This window comes from Hyla sarda, chromosome 4, assembly GCF_029499605.1.
Source record: "Hyla sarda isolate aHylSar1 chromosome 4, aHylSar1.hap1, whole genome shotgun sequence".
Taxonomy (NCBI): domain Eukaryota; kingdom Metazoa; phylum Chordata; class Amphibia; order Anura; family Hylidae; genus Hyla; species Hyla sarda.
In genome coordinates, this window is record NC_079192.1 from 156,882,666 (window position 1) to 156,905,688 (window position 23,023).

General features: G+C 41.6%; 1 protein-coding gene across 1 annotated transcript in view; it reads right to left on the minus strand.

Moving 5' to 3' along the window:
• LOC130368600 (threonine--tRNA ligase 2, cytoplasmic-like) overlaps nucleotides 1-23,023 on the minus strand; it is a 55,623-nt gene that overhangs the window by 17,003 nt on the left and 15,597 nt on the right. Inside the window, 5 exon segments of the mRNA XM_056572507.1 lie at nucleotides 10,313-10,359; nucleotides 10,986-11,070; nucleotides 12,349-12,525; nucleotides 12,619-12,762; nucleotides 21,301-21,384. Coding sequence (XP_056428482.1) covers nucleotides 10,313-10,359; nucleotides 10,986-11,070; nucleotides 12,349-12,525; nucleotides 12,619-12,762; nucleotides 21,301-21,384 — 537 coding nt within the window.

A 23,023-nucleotide genomic window follows, 5' to 3' on the forward strand; every position in this document is an offset into this window, starting at 1 on the left:
GTGTAGCCAATAATCAATCAAAACCAATCAAAATGTTAATATTAAAAGGGGATCTTTTACATCCATAATACTCCACAAACTGCCCCAGTACTTTGTAGAGGTGTCTAAGTTTGTTCTGAACATGAGTTCATATGTCCAGTCAGGGCCACAATCTGTATTAACTCTACTTTTATCATTGCTTTCACTCTATGCAGATTAAGTACATCCAGTCAGGGAGGAGGAGACATGGCTGTCACAATGATCGTGCAAAGAACTTTATCAGAAACCAAATCAAGTTAGAGGGTTAAATGTAGCCCCACTAATACCCAGCTCTCCACCAACTAATATAATAAAGTGTGTTTTTTTTTTATTTTACCTATGTCTTTTTGGGGAGTAGGTCAGAAATGAAAGTTTTATAAAAAAAAAAAAAAAAAAAAAAACATACACAGTTATCAGCACTCATTTATACAATGCTGCCCTATGTACCACAAGAAAAGGCCTCAATGGCTATTAATTGCTATTAATTGCACGGAAGTGAATGAGTTATCACAACTAAGGCTAGATTCACATTGCACTCGGGACATCAATCTAACCTGGCTGGAAGCGCGGAGCGAATAGCCACCGTGAACGCAAGAAACCATGTCTCCCCCACCATGACTGGGTGCACCTAGTCTCCATAAAGAGAATGCATGGAAGAAAATTGGATTTAATGCAGCTTATGGCATCAGCAGGGACATATGAACACATCTAGAAAAGTTATATCAAGTTTACACAAGCGCTAATATGGGAGGAGTGGAAAAGCGGACCCTAGATGCAGCTGTACTGGAAAGAACACTTCCCTGTATATTGTGCTAAGGCTCAGAATGTAATAAATGGTCATTTAGTATGCGCTGCAAGGAGTATAGAAAGGTAGTGAGTAAAAGGTGCGTACCTGGTCCTGTAGTACAGAAGAGTTTGTCAGGGAGGAATTGGTCTGTACAGCAGGTGAAAGTGGTGACTGGGCACTGTATATCTGGTTGGATACTTCTGTAAAATGTGAATAATGGGGGAGATTTATCAAAACCTGTGGAGAAGCATAGTTGCCCAGTTGCCCATAGCAACTAATCAGATCGCTTCTTTCATTCTTAACAAGGCCTGTGAAAAATGAAAGAAGCGATCCGATTGGTTGCTATGGGCAACTTTGCCTCTCCAGTGGTTTTGATAAATCTCCCCCAATGATTAGTACTACTAAATATGCCTGGCGTTTAATATAATAGGCACATGGATGTTGGGGTTATACCTGACACAATTATCCATAGGGCCGTGCAATGTGAACCTAGCCTTAGTTGTAATAACTTGCTATGGGAGACGCCGGGTCTGTGTATGCGCTAGTGTACGCTCTAGAAGATAAAAATGAAGCTGTAGGATAAAAAGATTAAAACCCTATAGGTCCTGAGGTAACAGTGACCAATCCTGAGTCCTATCTATACACTGGGAGGTCACACAGTACGGGATGGAGGGAGGATGGGATAGTGTAAAGTTAAATATGCAGTACATGTGTGCAGGGCATAACTTTACCAGTCACTCGTGCTTTGCTTGTTCGTCCAATTGGTTATTGTCCTCTGCGGTGTAACTCCTGTATGTGGTTGCTGGATACTGTTGTTGTCCCTTGCTGCGGTGCAGCGGGAGATCGCCCCGGCCGGTGGCGTCTTGACCAAGCTGCAGTGCGACTTCCGAGCGAGATGGTAGGTAGTGACGTCACTACGGTGGCTCCTGTGGTCCACAATACCTTGACGCATTTCAGGTGTTGAGGTTTTGACCATAGGAGCCGCCCTAGTGACGTCACTACCTACCATCTCGCTCGGAAGTCGCACTGCAGCTTGGTCAAGACGCCACCGGCCGGGGCGATCTCCCGCTGCACCGCAGCAAGGGACAACAACAGTATCCAGCAACCACATACAGGAGTTACACCGCAGAGGAAAATAACCAATTGGACGAACAAGCAAAGCACGAGTGACTGGTAAAGTTATGCCCTGCACATGTACTGCATATTTAACTTTACACTATCCCATCCTCCCTCCATCCCATACTGTGTGACCTCCCAGCGTATAGATAGGACTCAGGATTGGTCCCTGTTACCTCAGGAACTATAGGGTTTTTATCTTCTTATCCTACAGCTTCATTTTTATCTTCTAGAGCGTACACTAGCGCATACACAGACCCGGCGTCTCCCATAGCAACAGATCGCCCGGGTGACATATGCACCAGCCCTATGAACAATTGTGTCAGGTATAACCCCAACATCCATGTGCCTATTATACTAAACGCCAGGCATATTTTAGTACTAATCATTATTCACATTTTACAGAAGTATCCAACCAGATATACAGTGCCCAGTCACCACTTTCACCTGCTGTACAGACCAATTCCTCCCTGACAAACTCTTCTGTACTACAGGACTAGGTACGCACCTTTTACTCACTATATTTCCATACTCCAAGCAGCGCTTACTAAATGACCATTTATTACATCTAGAAAAGTACAGGTGGAGACTTTTGCAGCAATATATGGAGGAGATAAGCTCCCTTTAAAAGAGGACTCTAGGAAGAAAAAAATTTGCAGTAAAACTGCATAAGTGAAAATTCCCACATATCTATGAAACTATCGGGGGGAGGGGGACTGTCGACAAATCATATTTTGCAAATAGAAAAGTGAGAAAATATTAAATTATATGAGGAAAAAAAAAAAATATATATATATATATATATATATATATATATATATATATATATATATAGTTTAAATACTGTATAACCAGTTTAAATTTGGAATGGTTATACAGTATTATAAATTATGGTTATGGCCTCATACATTAAAAGCACTTTTAATCTCTCTGTATACAGTCATGGCCATAAATGTTGGCACCCCTGAATTTTTTCAAGAAAATGAAATATTTCTCACAGAAAAGGATTGCAGTAACACATGTTTTGTTACACATGTTTATTCCCTTTGTGTGTATTGGAACTAAACCAAAAAAGGGAGGAAAAAAAAAAAAAGCAAATTGGACATAATGTCACACCAAACTCCAAAAACAGTCTGGACAAAATTATTGGCACCCTTTCAAAGTTATGGAAAAATAAGATTGTTTCAAGCATGTGATGCTCCTTTAAACTCACCTGGGGCAAGTAACAGGTGAAGGCAATATAAAAGTCACACCTGAAAGCAGATAAAAAGTAGAGAAGTTCACTTAGTCTTTGCATTGTGTGTGTGTGTGTGTGTGTGTGTGTCTCTGCCACATTAAGCATGGACAACAGAAAGAGGAGAAGAGAACTGTCTGAAGATTTGAGAACCAAAACTGTGCAAAAATAACAATCTCAAAGTTACAAGTCCATCTCCAGAGATCTAGATTTACCTTTGTCCACAGTGCACAACATTATCAAGAAGTTTGCAACCCATGGCACTGTAGCTAATCTCCCTGGGCGTGGAGGGAAGTGAAAAACTGATGAAAGAAGTAAATGCAGGATAGTCCGGATGGTGGATAAGCAGCCCCTAACAAGTTCCAAACATATTCAAGCTGTCTTGCAGGCTCAGGGAGCATCAGTGTCAGCGCAAACTGTTGACATTTAAATGAAATGAAACGCTATGGCAGGAGACCCAGGAGGAGCCCACTGCTGACACAGACACATAAAAAAGCAAGACTACATTTTGCCAAAATGAACTTGAGCAAGCCAAAATCCTTCTGGGAAAACATCTTGTGGACAGAGGAGACCAAGACAGAGCTTTTTTGGTAAAGCACATAATTCTACTGTTTACCGAAAACGGAATGAGGCCTACAAAGAAAATAAACACCGTACCTACAGTGAAATATGGTAGAGGTTCAATTATGTTTTGGGGTTGTTTTGCTGCCTCTGGCACTGGGTGCCTTGAATGTGTGCAAGGCATCAAGAAATCTGAGGATTACCAACTGATTTTGGGCCGTACTGTACAGCCCAGTGTTAAAAAGCTGGGTTTGCGTCCGAGATCTTGGGTCTTCTAGCAGGACAATGACCCCAAGCATACATCACAAAAGAACCCAGAAATGGATTGCAACAAAGCGCTGGAGAGTTCTGAAGTGGCCAGCAGTGAGTCCAGATCTAAATCCCATTGAACACCTGTGGAGAGATCTTAAAATTGCTGTGGGGAAAAGGCGCCCTTCCAATAAGAGAGACCTGGAGCAGTTTGCAAAGGAAGAGTGGTCCAACACTCCGGCTGAGAGGTGAAAGAAGCTTATTGATGGTTATAGGAAGTGACTGATTTCAGTTATTTTTTCCAAAGGGTGTGCAACCAAATATTAAGTTGTGGGTGTCCATTTTGTCCAGCCCATTTTCGGAGTTTGGTGTGACATTATGTCCAATTTGCTTTTTTCCTCCTTTTTTGGTTTAATTCCAATACACACAAAGGGAATAAACAGGTGTATAGCAAAACATGTGTTACTGCAATCCTTTTCTGTGAGAAATACTTCATTTTCTTGAACAATTTTAGGGGTGCCAACATTTTTGGCCATGACTATATTATATATACACATATACACACATACTTTGAAATGGTGCACGGGTGCCCCCTCCTCTGTTGTCGATCCGGGTCAGAGATCCAAGCTTGACCACCCACTAATTAACACAAAACAATGATACAAAGTATACATGATGATAATAATTACACAGTGCAGAGTGTATGATAAAGTGATGTGCAGCGGCGGTGCACAAATTGCAAATACATATTTGCGATATACATAAGTGATCATGTGTAATAAGTAAACTTTAGAAGTCTTTATGCAAAAGTGGGCGGAGATCGCGGTCACTCACCCGGCAGACGTCTTTCTGAAAAAGTCATCACATGAAAAGTCATGTGTAAGGTATCCTAGAGACCGAAAGCGTCATGCGCTGGGCATGCTCTTTCTTGTTTCTGAGGAGAGAAGCGCCATCTTGGTGAAGGGAAACTGGTAGGCTCTGGTGTGGTACTGCAATCTCCTGGTAGGAATGTTACGCACAGGGGCAATCACGGGAACCGCAGCGCACCCATGATGTCCAAATGAATCTTCCCAGGTAAGCCACCGCGGGTAGTCAACCTGGAATTCCGCTGTGCTGCCCGTCACTGGAGAAGTGCCTTCACCTTGCTTGGAGTCAGGCCAGAAGTAGATGTATGGGCAGAGAACGGTCTTGGATACATGAACTTTGTGATATGTTGTGCGAATGGCATTTTCAAAAGGAGTGCCCGGTCTGCCAGTTGTGATGGTGAGGGTAAGTGATGAACCGCATGCCCACCTCTGCAAAAGAGAAAAAAGCACAATATAAGAGAAAAGAATAAAATTAAATAAAATATCAAGCATGATAACCAATCCTATACAAAAAAGGGAGGATATAGGAAAATGACTGAAGGACCTAGGTATTGCATTACATGTCAGGAGTAATAATGAACTCGACATTTAAGCCTGCAGGTTGAAGTGACAAACTCTTAAATCCACCAGAGTTCTTTCCTTTTAAGTTTTGCTGCTCAGTTGCCGCCCTGTTTGGGAATGGGGACATGGTCGAGCAGAGTAAATTTAAGGTCTTTTCATAGTGTTTGTGTTCCACAAAGTGTTTCAAACTGGTAAATCCATTTTACCCTTCCGAATAGTGTATCTATGTTGGGTAATCCTCACTTTTGCTTCCAAGAAGGTTTCCCCAACATAGAGCAGGCAGCATGGACATTGTAGAACATATATAACATATGGAGTGGTACAAGTCAGATATTGTTTTATAGCGTATTTTTAGCCAGTTATTGGATTTGTTAAGCTGTCACCCTTTAGCATTTATGCGCAATTCACACATGTCCTGCATGGGAATGACCAATGATTTGCACCTGAAAAATTGCTCTGGCTGCTTTTAAGGTAAAGCAATGTCGGCTTTCACTAATTTGTCTTGCAGATTTGGGGGGGGTCTGTAAGCCATGATTGGGGAATTGTGCAATTCAGGAATATTGTCAGTACCTTCACGGAGGAGATACCAGTGTTTCCTAAGAATGTTGGAAACCTTATCTGACATACCTGAATAGGTGGAAACAAAGGCTAATCTGTTTTGTGGCTGTTAAATTTTTGTCTGTAATAGACTCTCTCTGATCATTGTCATGACTTTGCGTTTGCTATCAAGAAAGAGTTTTTTGGGGTAGCCTCTATCAAGAAAGTTGTGTATCATGTTGTCTAAAGCAGAATCGACCCCCGTCTGCTCGACCATGTCCCCATACCCAAACGGGGCGGCAACCGAGCAGGAAAACTAAAAAGGAACGAAATCTGGTGGATTTACAAGTTAAATTTACTTAAACCTGCAGGCTTAAATGTCGAGTTCATCGTTACTCAAGACATATGTAAATGCATGACAATACCTAGTAATCCTTCAGTCATTTTCCTATATCCTCCCTTTTTCGTATAGGATTGGTTATCATGTTTGATATTTTATTTAATTTTATTATTTTCTCTTATATTGTGTTTTTCTCTCTTTTGCAGAGGTGGACCAGCGGTTTATCACTCACCCTCACCATCACAACTGGCAGACCGGGCACTCCTTTTGAAAATGGCATTCTCACAATGCATCACAAAGTTCATGTATCAAAGACCGTTCTCTGCCCATACATCTACTTCTGGCCTGACTCCAAGCAAGGTGAAGGCACTTCTCCAGTGACGGGCAGCACAGCGGAATTCCAGGTTGACTACCCGCGGTGGCTTACCTGGGAAGATTCATTTGGACATCATGGGTGCGCTGCGGTTCCTGTGACACCCAGTGATTGCCCCTATGCGTAACATTCCTACCAGGAGATTGCAATGCCACATCAGAGCCTACCAGTTTCCCTTCACCAAGATGGCGCTTCTCTCCTCAGAAACAAGAACGAGCATGCGCAGGGCATGACACTTTGGGTCTCTAGGATACCTTACACTTGACTTTTTATGTGATGTTGTTTACGCACGTCCCTTCCGCACACCGCACGGAGTCCTCTCGTGTGCCAGAAATGTGTCCATCAGGAAGACGATCTCCACCCACTTTTGCATAAACACTTCTAAAGTTTACTTATTACACATGATCACTAATGTATATCGCAAATATATTTGCAATTTGTGCACCGCCGCTGCACATCACTTTATTATACACTCTGCACTGTGTCATTATTATGATCAACATGTATGCTTTGTATCATTGTTTTGTTTACATGCCAATTGTGTTAATTAGTGGGTGGTCCTGCGTGACCTTAAATACCCTCCTCTTTCACCATTTGTTGTTTGATAATGGCAGCGTGAGACTGCCGAAACGTAGCTAACTATGGAGTGAATAAAGACATCACCTTTTTTCACATATCTGGAGTGCCACTGCTCTTATTTGGTTATATACACATATATATTTTTTTTTATTACATACACACACCTATGCATTTTTTATTATTATATATTTTTTTTTGTTATAACTAACATACAGTAAACCCATAAATACAAGATTAAAAAAGTATAGAGAAGGAAATCAGGGGAAACATGAACAGTTCAGAAGATTTTATTGTGACACGATTGCATAGTCTACAAAAGATACACTAAAGATGTCATCATGCAATAAAATACAAGGTTTTCTTTCCAGACGTTTATCAAGAGTGTAGATCATTTTCAGTGCCTAAATCTATAAAACCACAGAATTTTAGTTCATATAAAAAAATAAAAAAATAAATTAAAAAAAGCAAAGGGCACACTGACATTTATGAAAACAGCAGCATAAACAAAAACCAAAAAATAAAACAAATAATTTAAACCTATGTCTAGGGTGACCTTTCTACTAGCTTGCAGTGACTCGCACTCCGTAAGGGAAAACTATGAAGGGAATGCAACCCTACATATGCAGCACCAGGGCTTCTTTATTTTGAGGACTGGTAAGGGTACAAGAAGTCAGTCAACCAATTAAGGTGATGGTATATCCTTTATAATATGGGGATAACAGTTTAATTAGGGAACAGGTGGGGATCCAAATTAATGAACCCCAACCAATGGAGTCTTATAACATGTCTCTGACAAATTAGATTTATTAAAATGAAGTGGTGCTTATATGTGGTGAACTCACACATTTACAAATCTCCTTAGCAAATACATGCAAAGTAGCTCTCTTCCAAAAGGAACCGAGCATAATAGACATCAGGTATAAAAAATAATATATATATATATATATATATACACACATATACACACACACACACACACACACACATACGCATACACATACATACATACACACACACACACACACACACACACACACACACACACTGCTCAAAAAAATAAAGGGAACACTAAGATTACACATCTTAGATCTGAATGAATGAACTAATCGTATGAAATACTTTCGTCTTTACATAATTGAATGTACTGACAACAAAAGCACACAAAAATTATCAATGGAAATCAAATTTATCAACCCATGGAGGTCTGGATATGGAGTCACACTCAAAATCTAAATGGAAAACCACACTACAGGCTGATCCAACTTTGATGAAATGTCCTTAAAACAAGTCAAAATGAGGCTCAGTAGTGTGTGTGCCCGTATGACCTCCCTACAATGCCTGGGCATGCTGCTGATGAGGTGGCAATGTCCTCCCAGACCTGGACATGATGTCCCAGATGAGAACGGGCGGGCCAGTCCATAGCATCAATGCCTTCCTCTTGCAGGAACTGCTGACACACTCCAGCCACATGAGGTCTTGCATTGTCTTGCATTAGGAGGAACCCAGGGCCAACTGCACCAGCATATGGTCTCACAAGGGGTCTGAGGATCTCAGGTGGCAGTCAGGCTACCTGGCAGCACATGGAGGGCTTCTGCCTGCAACATCCTCCAAAGAATTGCCACCCCACACCATTACTGACCCACCGACAAACCAATCATGCTGGAGGATGTTGCAGGCAGCAGAACGTTCTCCACGGCGTCTCCAGACTGTCACTTGTGCTCAGTGTGAACCACAGGGCGCCAGTGGCGAATTTGCTAATCTTGGTGTTCTCTGGTAAATGGCAAACGTCCTGTATGGTGGACGTCGGGCCCTCATACTACCCTCATGGAGTGTTTCTGACCGTTTGAGTGGACACATGCACATTTGTGCCTTGAGGTCGTTTTGCAGGGCTCTGACAGTGCTCCTCCTTGCACAAAGGTGGAGGTAGTGGTCTTGCTGCTGGGTTGTTACCCTCCTAAGGCCTCCTCCACGTCTCCTGATGTACTGTCCTGTCTCCTGGTAGCGCCTCCATGCTCTGGACACTACGCTGACATACACCGCAAACCTTCTTGTCACACCTGAGCCACTTGTGTGAGTTGTAGACTACACCTTATGCTACCACTAGTCACACCTGCAGAACCACTCCTATATTGGGGGTGTTTTGCTAATTGCCTATAATTTTCACCTGTTGTATGTTCCATTTGCACAACAGCATGTGAAATTGATTGTCAATCATTGTTGCTTCCTGAGTGATTTGACTTGAAGTTGCATTGTGTTGTTTAAGTGTTCCCTTTATTTTTCAGCAGTGTATTACCGAATGCTCCTTTTTAAAAACCTTAAAAACCATGACAGGGGATGTAACTGCCAAGCCAAAGTCTCTCCCAGACAGAAGATTTATCCATCTCTAGACAGCAGTTTTGGGGTTGTTGCCACTGGTCAGTACACAGAGCAGGATGCTTGCTGAGAGGCCATTATTGTGGGACACAGGGGGTATTGTTTCTCCTTGAGGTGAGTGCCAAAAGTTGTGTGGAAATTAAAGGGGTACACCACCCTAGACATCTTATCCCCTATCCAAAGGATAGGTGATAAGATGTCTGATCACGGGGACCCCCGCAATCTCTCCTGCAGCCCATGCGTGATGACTCACGATACCGGGGCCGGAGTAAAGTGATGCAATGCAAGTCTATGGGAGGGGCCGTGACGGCCACCAAGCCCCCTTCCATAGGCTTGTATTGAGGGGACAGAGCCTTGACGTCACAATACTCTGGCCCCTGTATCGTGAGTCATCACACACGGAGCAAACTTACGGTAGCTCAGTGCAGTGATGACCTGGGGGGCTGCAGGAGAGATTGCCCAGCAGCAGGACCCCGCGATCAGACCTCTTATACCCTATCCTTTGGATAGGGGATAAGATGTCTAGGGCGGAGTACCCCTTTAAGTCTCCATAAGCCTGTAGGCACTCTGCTCCAGGATAAACATCCCCTTAATGAATTTCTCACAAAATTATTATTATTTTTTAATAAAAATTAAATTTAACAAACACCTGGCCCAACCAAAAATGGTTTAGAATGAAGATGTCTGAAGATACAGTATAAGTTATAATATTACTCACTTCCACTTTCCCTTTCTTCTTTTCGGTTGGATCCTTAGTAATAGGACCTTAAAGACCAAGCAAAAGGGAAACATTCAGGTGAAGATTTTATGTATAACTTGTTGTGTTGCAGAATTATATTAGAACTCACACATGTCTGCAGTAAGGGTGCAACATAACACTTTATACATTGTATCAAAATGGATTATAAAAAAAAATTTAAAAAAGGATACCGGTATCAACCCTAATATACAATTTATTTTATATCGTACCAGAGTATTCCACAAACTACTTTGTTACCATCATTTGTGTGTCTGTGGGAATTCATTCTGGATATCATTTGTAATGTCAGACACAGATGTTAGATTAGAGGGCCTGGCTTTCAATCTCCATTCTAGTTTATCCAAAAGGAGGTGGGGTAAGGTCGGGGCTCTGTAATGTTCTTGGCAGTGTGTTTGTGAGTGTCTCTATTAGGAGTGGTGCCAAGATATATGCTATTTTATTATTATAACAAACTATATATTAAAAAAGGGTTTTAAATCGCATGAACCAGATTGTGACAGATCATCTTGTAACTTGCTCTCGGAGCAGAATAAGTCACCTGACAAGTTTTCTTTTATCACATAAAAAAGGTTAAGTATTTCCCAAAATAGACGTGTCTTGAAAGGTCCGAAAAGTCAGACTTGTGACTTACCTACTGGATGGAACTTTCTTTTTGACTGTTCTTTAGCGTTGCCCTGCAACCCTCTCTTCAGTAGTAGTAAATAGGTGTCTGGGGACTATTAAAGATTAGAAATTGCATATGAAACATGTCTGTTGGTTCAGATCACATCTAAAGCCGCGTTCACACAACGTAAATTCCGCACATCTGCATTAATTCTGCATCCGCATTAGTTTGGTGCAGAATTCTGCAGATGTTAAACAGATGCAGAATTTATGCTATATTTTTTGCAGAATCGGTGTGGAAATGTTCGCACGGATTCCGCATCTTTACTCTGCAGCCACCAGGGAATCCTGCACTGCTGCATTACTACTACTACTCCCATCATGTAACAGGCTTTTCCATGGTTCGAGTAGTAGTTCCCCAGTTGTGGGGGTTGGCCAGCGGCTGGGGAGACTACTGTAGCGCTAGTATTACTACTCCAATTATGGAACAGAGTCTGTTATATGTTGGAGGTAGTAGTACAGGGGCTGAGGGATTGATCTCATTGGGTTTCACTTCTGAAAAGTTATTAACCAGGCAGAGCGGGCGGCATGTCGGCATGTGTTTTTGTACTGTCAAAAATTCCATTCAAAATTCAATTTAAATTACCCCGCCAGGAGCCCTGAATGGCCAGCACCAAGTAGCAGGGGCATTTTAGTATGAATTATCGACATTAAAAACACACATGCCGATATGCCGCCTGCTCTGCCAGGTTAATAACTTTTGATCACATCGGATTTCAGAAGTAAAACCCAATGCAATCAATCTCTCAGCCGCTGTACTTCTACTCCCAACATGGAACAGACTCTGGTGCATGATGGGAGTAGTACCCACTGTGGATTTTTTATTTAATTTTTATTAAACTAAACATGATAGTTTGTGCAGATTGAGCAAGGAATCTGAATGCTTTCTGCGTGAATTCCACACAAATTCGGCTGAAAGTCGTCCCCATTGACTTCAATGAGATTCCGCAGCCGAAGTGCAGAAAAATATAAGACCAGACATATTTTTCTGGACTGCAGAATTTCAGCAGCGGAAATTTAGAGTGCAAAATTTCTCTTGTCTGAAAGAACTTGCGTAATCCCATTAAAGTTCATGGGCAATAAATTCACGCAGAATTCAGCATGGCAAATTCACACAATTCCACCAGATTTTCTGCTGTGTGAACACGGCCTAAGGGTAGGGCCACATGCTACAGATTTTCTGAAGCAGAAAATAACACAAAGGCAGAAGTGGATTCAGCTAGAAGGGGGACGTATAACACTTTCCTTTAGATTTCTCCATCTGGTCTTTATTCACGTACATAGAAATAGATGTAATGGGATGTAAGAAGATAACATTTCAAGATACTTACTGGATCTTGGAATAAGACAGTCCACGTGGCGGCTGATGACTTAAACCTGCTTTCATCACATTTTTCCAGCCACAAGGGTAAGTTTTGGTCCTCTACGGCTTGTTCCTGATCGGTAGGTTCCCTTATCTTTTCCAGCCTTTTTAATATAATGGTTGAAGCAGGCTCCTTTAAATCTTCCTGGGAGGACAGCAGGACACAATAAATGATGCAATAAATAAAACAAAACCAGGGGGGGGTCACACATTACATGCACCCACACCCAGTCCACACCTCAAGTGGGAAGATCACTCTCCAAGGTCTTTGCATAGTATCCACGTATTTTCTTTGGTGGATGAGTTGGAAGGATCCAGGCTGTCCACTTGTTGGTGGTGTGTGGGGATGTCTGTCTGGTCTCACTTTATCTTTCGTCCTTCCCTGAGCCACAGCCATGGTGCAAAAGAGTAAAAACATTTTTTTTTTTAACTATTAAGAAACTACCTAGAGAGAATTGTACAACTGCCAGTTTGACACAAGGGTACTACAGCCACAAGTACTTGGGTCTTCCTGATCTATGATATGGTCTTGTGGCCATAATACCCCTGTGTTACTCTTCAAACTGGCTCAAAAGTAGATGTATCGTAGAATGACAAATTAGCATGATGGTAAGATAAAGCCTCGATCACTGCACAAGTAATATAATATAATAAGACCACTTCTCTTGGATATAAAACTCATTTTTTTGCACTTTTAATCTATTCCTTTAAAGCAGACTTGTTAGCAGGTTTTTAGTGCCGAGATCTTTTTAAAAATTTTTTTTATGGAGATGCAAATTAGCCCTAAAGCCCATGAAGCATTCCCCTTGGCCGCAAAAGCCCAGAAAAGCTCAGTCTATCAACTTTCCAGCTTCTAACCTCCTTCAGCAGTTTGACAGCAATTAGTCTGTACTGTCTCCTCCACCACCCAACAAAAATCCAACGCAAGTGCATTGCAATCAATGGTCAGCGCATGCGCAGTGATGTCATCTTCTCCCCGAGGCCTTTTGAGATGGTTCTGCACTTGTTCAAGACGGAGACCAGGCGCAATCTAAACTTTTGACATGGCTGGACATCATGTCAAATATTAGTAGACCACTTCTGAAACTGTCAAATCCTTCCTCTCTCCCAAACTTTTCAGTTTCGGAAACTTCAACACAATAAAAGTTTAACAGCTGATGAGTACACAAGACCTGGGTACTGCCGCACAGACAGCATCTAGATTACTGAACGCCATTTTACACGTGGAAAATCCAGACTTGGCCCAACAGATCATGACAGAAACTATTAGACCTCATAGAAATCCAGATTCTTTTAGATAAAATTAACTCATATAGAGGGAAATTTTAACAAGCAACAATGTAAATACCATGTTTGAACTAATCTGAATACGGGAGCATAATGAAGATTTTTCAAAACAACACAACACACATCCATTTGCGATAATCCTACTTCTGCAGCCATTAACCATTTCTTCGATTAGGAAGCTTTGGAAACATATGTTCCAATAATGGAATTACAAAAAAAAAATAAAAATACTAGCTTCATGGCACAGATGTGTTAAATTGTGCTTCATTTTTCCAAAACATAAGAAAATTCCCCCGACAAGAGTGAAAGCTACCGTATATACTCGAGTATAAGCCGAGGCGCCTAATTTTACCCCCAAAACCCAGGAAAAAGTTATTGACTCGACTATAATCCTAGGGTGGGAAATACATCATCCCCCCATGTAATCATCCAGACCCCCGTCATTAACACCCTCATCATCATCACCCTGTCATCATCCCCCTTCATCATCACCGCCTGTCAATACCTTCATCAGTGGTCTTCAACCTGCAGACCTCCAGATGTTGCAAAACTACTACGCCCAGCATGCCCGGACAGCCATGGGCTTTCCAGGCATGCTGGGAGTTGTAGTTTTGAAACCTCTGGAGGTCCGCAGGTTGAAGACCAGTGCGGCCTTCGTCATCATCCCCCCCCTTCATCATCACCGCCTGTCAATCCCTTCATCAGTGGTCTTCAACCTGCGGACCTCCAGAGGTTTCCTTCATCAGTGGTCTTCAACCTGCAGACCTCCAGATGTTGCAAAACTACAATGCCCAGCATGCCTGGACAGCCATGGGCTTTCCAGGCATGCTGGGAGTTGCAGTTTTGAAACCTCTGGAGGTCCGCAGGTTTTAGACCACTGCGGCCTTAGTCATCATCCAGGCCCCCACCCCCCACTTTTGTTTTGTACTCACCTCCCCTCGGCGGGACATTAGGGTGAGCTGGTCCGGGCCATCTATGCTGCAGGGACCGTCCGTTGGGAATGGTTAGTCGTTGCGGGCCATCCATTTTCACAGGGGGGCCCTCTTCTCCACGCTTTGGGCCCGGACTAGTGACGTTGCCTTGACGACGACACACAGGAATGTTGTGCATGAACGTCCCTGGGAGTTGTAGTTTTGCAACATCTGGAGGTCCACAGGTTGAAGACCACTGACGTAGGGATTGACAGGCGGAGAGTTCACTCAAGTATAGGCTGAGGGGGGGCATTTTCAGCACGAAAAATCGTGCTGAAAAACTCTGCTTATACTCGAGTATATACGGTATGTCTGAATTAGAAAGTGCTCAAGGCAACAAGTTGTTAGTCTATGGATAGCCTTTTACTTCAAGTGAAATGTCAATTTCAAACCTTTTCAAAAAAGATTTTTATTTTTTTTCCGATATATTTTGCATCATCACTATTTCTGAAAGAAAAAAAAAAAAAGAAAAAAAAAGAAATAAACTTTATAGCAAAACACTTTATTCTTAAAAGTTCTGATTTCTCATTTAAAGTAAATATTCAAGTAAAGATTAAAGAAACCTAGTATAAAAGAAAAACAAGAAACAGATTTTGAAACCAAAAAGCTTTATTGCTCTTTAACAAAAAAAAAAAAAAAAAACTGTAAATCATAGTTTCTGAAATCTTTTGCTTGGCCTGTCTAAGGAACACATTTCCATAGATGCAAAATTGCATGATATTTAGTTTAAATTTTTTTCTTTGATAATTTTTTACAAAAAGATAAATCCAAAAAAAGTTGTGTTCTGAAACAAAGCATTTCTGCAGGCATAAGACTTATTCTTTGGTACTAAAAATAATTTAGGATGAATTAGGTTATGTTAGTTTTGAAATACTGGCTGGCTTCCTCTCTGTACTGGCAGCACAAAGGTTTTTAAATATTTATTGAAATAATGTAAGAAATTGACACAAGTATACAGAGTAGGGGCTACAGCATTTACAAACACATAAGCGTACTCATAACCAACTTGTGCATCTTCATTTCTGGTGGCGTAAAGTTTAATTATGGGTACCTCCAATTTTTTGGGTACTGCCTTGCACCACTGTAAGTACCGTAAGTTTATTAAAAAAAAGAGTCTGTAACAGTGGTCTCCAAACTGGTCCAAATATAGTTTAACAGCTGGAGGTCCACAGCATGGACGCCACTGGTCTATACGTGCTAAAAAATAAACAATATAGAAAAATGTACAACATAATCGGAAACACATCATAAACAATCAACATCAATACTCTTCTTTATTTGACTATTCATAAGCCATGAACTCCGCTGCATAATCCGGTCGAACCTTAGAACCCATATCTTGATCCGGAAAAGCACTTCGGACAAGCTTCACAGCGCATGATGGGATTGGACGTTGGTTGCCAGCACTCAAGAAGCCATGTACCCAAGCTGAAAAAGCTCTGTAAGCGGTTTTACGACGTAGCCTATTGATAAAGAATGGTAAAGAACCTATTATCTTGCTGTAGTGATAATATTTTAAACCAGAAGCTGAGCAATAATAGAAAACCCAACATTTTTTCGTTATTCCAATGATGTCTCAAACACTGGATTAAATCAGGACTGGAGAAAACAGGATTCTAGTTTCCAATAAAAAAAAAAAATCATCATCAAATTGTGATACTTACCGGTTCATTTGCTTTCGGGGGGGCGGATATCGCAGCTGACCAACAGCCCTTAATAGAATACTGACTATTTCCTCATGCTGGCAAAACGTTTTAAAATGATCATGGGCAGTAATGCAATTTATATTCTTTAGGTATGGTTTTGCATTTTCTATGTCTCTGCAACAAATCGACTCTCTTCCTGTTGGCAATGCAATACAGTTCTCACACAGACACCAGTCAACTCTACCAACTCTATCTTCATAGTCCTGCGTTTCAAAAATGAGACACTTTGCATGTTCGCTTTTCAATGGATTGGTCGAAAAACATTGCAGATTGTTAGAATTTCCCCCATATTTTTTGATCCAGTTCACGTAGGAGACTTGCCATCTGTTAATAAGCAGGAGTAAAAAAAATTACTGTATAGAAAAAAAAATTATTATCGTAAACTACTACCAATAAAACATACCTGTTAGGAGTTAAACTGGGGTGCAAAAAAAATTCCCACGGCTCAACAGAATTACAGCCATACCTTTTCATCATTTATCATTTTTAGGATAGGGTTTCATGTAATGGATCCACAGCGTATTTTACACAGCGGATCCGCCAGTGACCCGACCCATAGTGTGCCTCCAGCTGTGACTGCTTATGATAAGCTGGCCGACTAGCAGTCTCTGCCGAGTCATATGGAGTAGGCAGATGCTAGTGGTTTAGGTGGGAAAACAAAAAAATAAAAAGAAAAGAAAATGATAAGAATATGGTTTAGACTTGCCTGGCTTTTTCCCCTTGCACGGGAATGCCCACAAGGGCTTTGAACATGATTTGCGTATAATCAAAACCGCACAGATATAAATGCGGTAAGGCACGTGGGACAAAGAAAAATAATTCATAAAAGCCTTTCAAATGGAAACACAGTTGGCAGGAGTAATGGAAAGGACATAATTACCATGTTAGAAGCGTTGAAGCCTTTTCCATAAAATTGTGTAGGTTTAAAAAAATGTTTTTAATAATATTGAAAAGATAGAAAAAGCAAAAGAGAAAAGGTTAAAAGACACATTGATAGATATACCAGGAAAAAGACATCACACAAAATTATAGGAGGGAAAAAAAAAAGTGCAAAAAGTGCACCCAACTATCTGCCTACATAGAAATGGTATGCATCCATCACCATTATACTTTATAAAACCATCTAATACTTCACTGTTATGCTTCTATCTACTTCTGTATTTTTCTGTCCATCAAGCCATCCATCCATCCATGTCATACATCTATAAAAAGGTTGTGTGTGTTATAATTATATATATATATATTATATATACGGGATCAGTATTTTCCTCGGGGAGAGGACGCCACTCCTGACGTGAGACGGAGATTTAAGTAGGCCATTTGCACTCCGCGGGCACCTGGGTGCAAATGGCCTACTTAAATCTCAGTCTCACGTCAGGAGTGGCGTCCTCTCCCCGAGGAAAATACTGATCCCGTTTAGCTAGTCAGTGGCCTCTCACCCAGCCAAGCCAGATAACCCTGCACTGTACTGATGAGGGGCAAGTACCCCGAAACAGCTGTCTGCAGATGGGTTCTCTTTCCTTCTGGAGAGAGTTCTGGCTTGGCATAAAATCCCAATCAGTTCTGAGACTTCTTAACTGGAGTCGGAGCTGGTTGCAGGACACACTACCTGTATAGGGGGTGACTTCAATCTATCCATCTTCCTACATACAACCCTGTATTTATCCATCTACACTATATATCCATTATTGGCAGACTGTTACTTCACCTTTCATGTTGCGGCAGAATGATGAGGGAAAACACAAGGCTGCAACATAAATAGTGCAGAAGTACAAAGTCTGTTAAATGCATTGTATCTATTATTAATGTATCCACCTATCTTTCACAAGTAAACTTTTTTCTAACTTTCTATTTAGTTCAGGAAGAAGGCAAAATATGCAGGAAAAACATACTCCAGTGCTAGCAGGAAGGAATCTTAATCATGAATAAAAAACAAACAAAAAAAAAACGAAGGTAGGAAAACCCAAAGCACGCAAAATCGTAGTTTAAAAGGTGCAAAAAAGTGCCTTTATTCCATCATAAGCAAATAAACAATGCAACATTTCAGCTGCAATAAACCCATCCGTCTATCCGTCCATTTGTCTAACGGGCAGGTATCTATATGCCTTTATTAGTATATAACACAAATATATTTTAAACGCCACTTTATTTGGCAGGTAGGCTGTCAAGGTAAAATGGTTTATATGTAAAAGGGGGCAACTTTTAGAGGACTTGGTGCCAATATGAATTCTCTTGTCTCGCTAGGTAACCTTGATGACAACTCTGGTCCTTGACTTGTGTTCTGTACTGTGACTTCCCGATCCTTTGGTTCTGTCAGGTGGCTGGCCCACTCCTGGTCTCCTGCTTGTTCCCAGTGTTCTCCACGCTCTTCCTCCAATGAATGCACAACCTATTCTCCGGGCTCCCTCTAGAACTATTCTGCACTGTCAAAGCACGCAAGCGCAGAACAGTCCGAGTTTGCCTGGAGAAGATGACATTACCACGCATGTGCCGAACAGTGTTTGCAAAGAGCTTGTGCTGGATAGCGGCTGTTAATCGATGGAGGCGACTTCAAGGAGGCACTGTTGGCAAGTGGATGGCATGAATTTTGCTGAGCTTTTGTGACCCAGGCCGCATGTGCTTTTAGGGTTAATTTATTCATCAATAAAAAGAAAAAAAATAGTGATGTCTCGGCGCTGGAGAGGTCAATTTGGAAAGGTGAGGTATGGTGTAAATCAGGGTGTGAAGCCCTATACAACCATGTCCTTAGTTTACATACTAAAAACCTGCAGATAGGTTTGCTTAACAGTTACCTGTACCACATTTTGAAGATTGCAATGCACTTATAATGTAAGGCTGCACTGCACCACCACATGATATTTACTATGCTTGCTCTGTAAGAAACAGCATTCCAGCCTGTCCGTGTATGTGATGTGCTGATGACACATACATTGAAAAAGAAAACCAAGCAGACAAGATCACATGACCCATGTATAGTTTGAGATTAATATTGGTGGAAATTAAGGGGAGAGGGTCACATGACCTCTGTGCCAACTCATTGGTGAGAAGGCTGATCTAGGCACTGAAAGGTGTTTTTCCATGCTTGAGCCAGGTAAACTCCCTAAAAGGGTCACTCTGGTAGAAAACTATTTCATTTACATCAACTGGTGCCAGCAAGTTAAAACAGATATGTTAATTACTTCTATTTAAAAATCTTAATTCTTCCAGTACTTATCAGCTGCTGTATAGTACAGAGGAAGTTATTTTCTTTTTGAATTTCTTTTCAGTCTGACCACAGTGCTCTCTGCTGACACCTCTGTCCATGTCAGGAACTGTCCAGAGCAGGATAGGTTTGCTATGGGAATTTGCTCCTTCTCTGGACAGTTCCTGACATGGACAGAGGTGTCAGCAGAGAGCACTGTGGTCAGACAGAAAAATTCAAAAAGAAGAGAACTTCCTGCGGAGCATACAGCAGCTGATAAGTACTGGAAGATTAAGAGGTTTTAATATAAGTAATTTACAAATCTATTGCTTTTAAAAATATTGTTTTCCACTGGAGAACTCCTTTAAACATGAACTTGAGAATTTATACTAGTCATTTTTACATGGTTTATTTTACTATAAGGATAACATGTACTGTGCTCACAGCAGATTTTAGCTGTGAAAAATTAAATGCTAACATTGATGTTCTACAATACATGGGTCAGCTGCATAGCACACAGCCCAGAGTAGAAGGAGGCGGCCATCCCAGTCACTTTTCCTGGATTTCTATTTTTTTTTTTCATGCTTCGGGCCAGCAGTGTGTGCGGCAGAGATGTCACTGTGCATGCTCCCAATGCTTCGGGAGACCCCTCCAAGGAGCTATAGGAGAATTTCAGCTTTGCAGCCCCCCCCCTCTCTGCCCTGGCATCAGTTATTGCAGAACAGGGGATAATCACAAAACATGTTAATTATTAAACTTTAAGCTAATTAGGTGTTAGAGCTAATGCACAGTCACGAGATCAATGACATCCATCCCTCATCTGCATCAGGGAGTGATGTCACCAGCTGGCCACTGCTCCTACAGTAAGGAAGTTGTCAGAAACCTAGGCAACGAGCTAACAAGTGAGAGAGAAAAGAAAACATATCTAAAAGTGCCAGGCAAGTTTGCCCAATGAAAAAAAATTACAGACATGATCCACACATAGTATCACCACAAGTCAAGCAGTAAACAGTGGTGCGCAGCACACCACTATGTGTGGACTCCTGCATTGCCTTCACCCATGGAGTGTAAAACCCACATGTTTACTGCAAGTTTAGTTAATTTAGTAAAATCGGTAAAAAACTGCTGCAGATCCAGTTTTGGCTGGGTCATGGCACAGGAACAGGGATGACCTTGAATGTAATATAGAGCATTATAAATGAAACTTAACAGGAAGGTGCACAATTTCTCAACATATTAAAAGTGGATTATAATACTAAGCATCAGTGCACGGCATGCAAAAAGTTCACTTCAATTCTTAAAAGGAGTACTCCGGCACAAACTTTTTTCCTTTTATCCCGTCCAGGCTGCAAAATAAAAGAAAACACACTTTCTCTTACCTGCCAACGAGCCCCAGGAGCTCCGATACACTCCGGTACAGGTGTTCGGTCGCCGGGCTGTATTCTTCTTACTTCCTGTTAGCCCGGCACGTCACATGGAGCTTCAGCCTATCACCGGCCGCAGCGATGTCCCGCCTTGGCCGGTGATAGGCTGAAGCTCCGTGTGACGTGCCGGACTAACAGGAAGTAAGAAGAATACAGCCCGGCGACCGAACACCTGTACCGGAGCTCCGGGGCTCGTTGGCAGGTAAGATAAAGTGTGTTTTCTTTTATTTTGCAGCCCGGACAGGATAAAAGGAAAAAAGTGCATGCCGGAGTACTCCTTTAAGCCTATCATGCAGAGCTCAATAGCATACCTTCTATACCTAGGGTAAAATGCTTTAAGAAGATACACACCTCCTGCTTCTGCCCCTCACTTTCCTTGCTGGCCTTCTTTTCATTCTTTTTGTTCAGGGAAGCAGCTTGTTGCTTCAAAGATTTCTATAATAGAAGCATAAAGTGTTAAATAACATTTTCTATAGTTAAATGAAGGCAACTAAAGTATTGTGGGAAAGACTGGAGAACACATTACAAAATGAACAATATAACTATAGTACGGTGCTTAAAGGGGTATTCTGCCACTCAGCGTTTGGAACAAACTGTTCCGAACGCTGGAGTCGGCAGCTCGTGACGTCATGGCCCCGCCCCCTCATGACATCACGCCCCGTCCCCTCAATGCAAGTCTATGGGAGGGGGCGTCACGCCCCCTCCCATAGACTAGTATTGAAAGGACGGGGCGTGAAGTAGTGAGGGAGCGGGGCCATGACGTCACGCGATGCCGACGCCGGCTCCAGCGTCCGGAAGAGTTTGTTCAAAACGCTGAGCAGCGGAGTACCCGTTTAAAGTGTTACGATCAGTAAAGTGCTGAGATCCCCACTGATCTCTAGATTATAGCAGTGTGAAGCGTGTGGCAGCCATGTGACTGCCTGGCGCTCACTGGAGGAGACAACTGCCTTATAGTCAAAGAAGCCAGTTACTGTACTTGCAACATGAATGGGCGCCACACACTTCCCTCTGTTATATCTAGATATCGTGGGAGGTCTCAAAATTGTGACCTAGAATGATCAAAACTTATTTGACATGGTGTTAAAGTATAAAGGGTGTATGATTGATGCATTTGTAAGCAGGACAAGGCTCAAACTCAGTGGAAAGGCTGAGATAAGAGTAAATAATTGTGTGTTCAGTCCACTCCACACAGTGTGGCTATCATATCTTGGTAAGGGGGCTCTGCCAATTAAAGGGTCTATGCGGACACTATATACAAATCTCCTTTTTTAGGTGTACTGAAAGTGTAATTAAATTAATGCGGACTGATTCTTATGGGCATTGTATATCTGGGTACCCAAAATTGTAACTACTACTGAGAATAGCATCTGCTTTTAGATGTTGAAAGGTCACCAGCAAAATATTTAGGTGAGTCTCTTATTCAGCGTATCCCATTGTTTGTGTGTTATCTATGTTTTTTGTCACCTCTCTGTGTACTGTGATGGTATCTGTTGTGTCATACATTGCTGAATGTCTCCTCCATCCCTGAAGAACTCACTAGCCATCTTGGGAGAAACACGTTGGAATAAGAGCACGAGATATAGGTTTTAGTATTCATTTTAGCTTATGCATTACTTATGGAGACTAGACTACTGGGTTGTATTATATAGGCAGTTACATTGGCCCTGATTTACTAAGAGTGTGGTGTTGTTTTCTTTGTGGGTTTTAATTCTCTACAATTTTTTTCCCCACGGTGTTTACTAAGGTTTCCCTACATTTTTTTTTTATTATTATTTATTTATTTTATTTTTTTACACATGCTCTGATCTGTCGGGTTTTCCTCAGCTCAAATCCACTACATTTTCTGTGGAAACCTTAGTAAATATGTTGAGTTTTTGTGAAAATGTCGCTGCTGAATACTACAGGAGGAAATTATTTTCTTTGTGGAACACAGTGCTCTCCGCTGACATCACGAACACAGTGCTCTCTGCTGACATCTCCGTCCATTTTAAGAACTGTCAAGAGCAGCATATGTTTGATATGGAGATTTTCTCCTACTCTGGACAGTTCTTAAAATGGGCAGAGATGTCAGCAG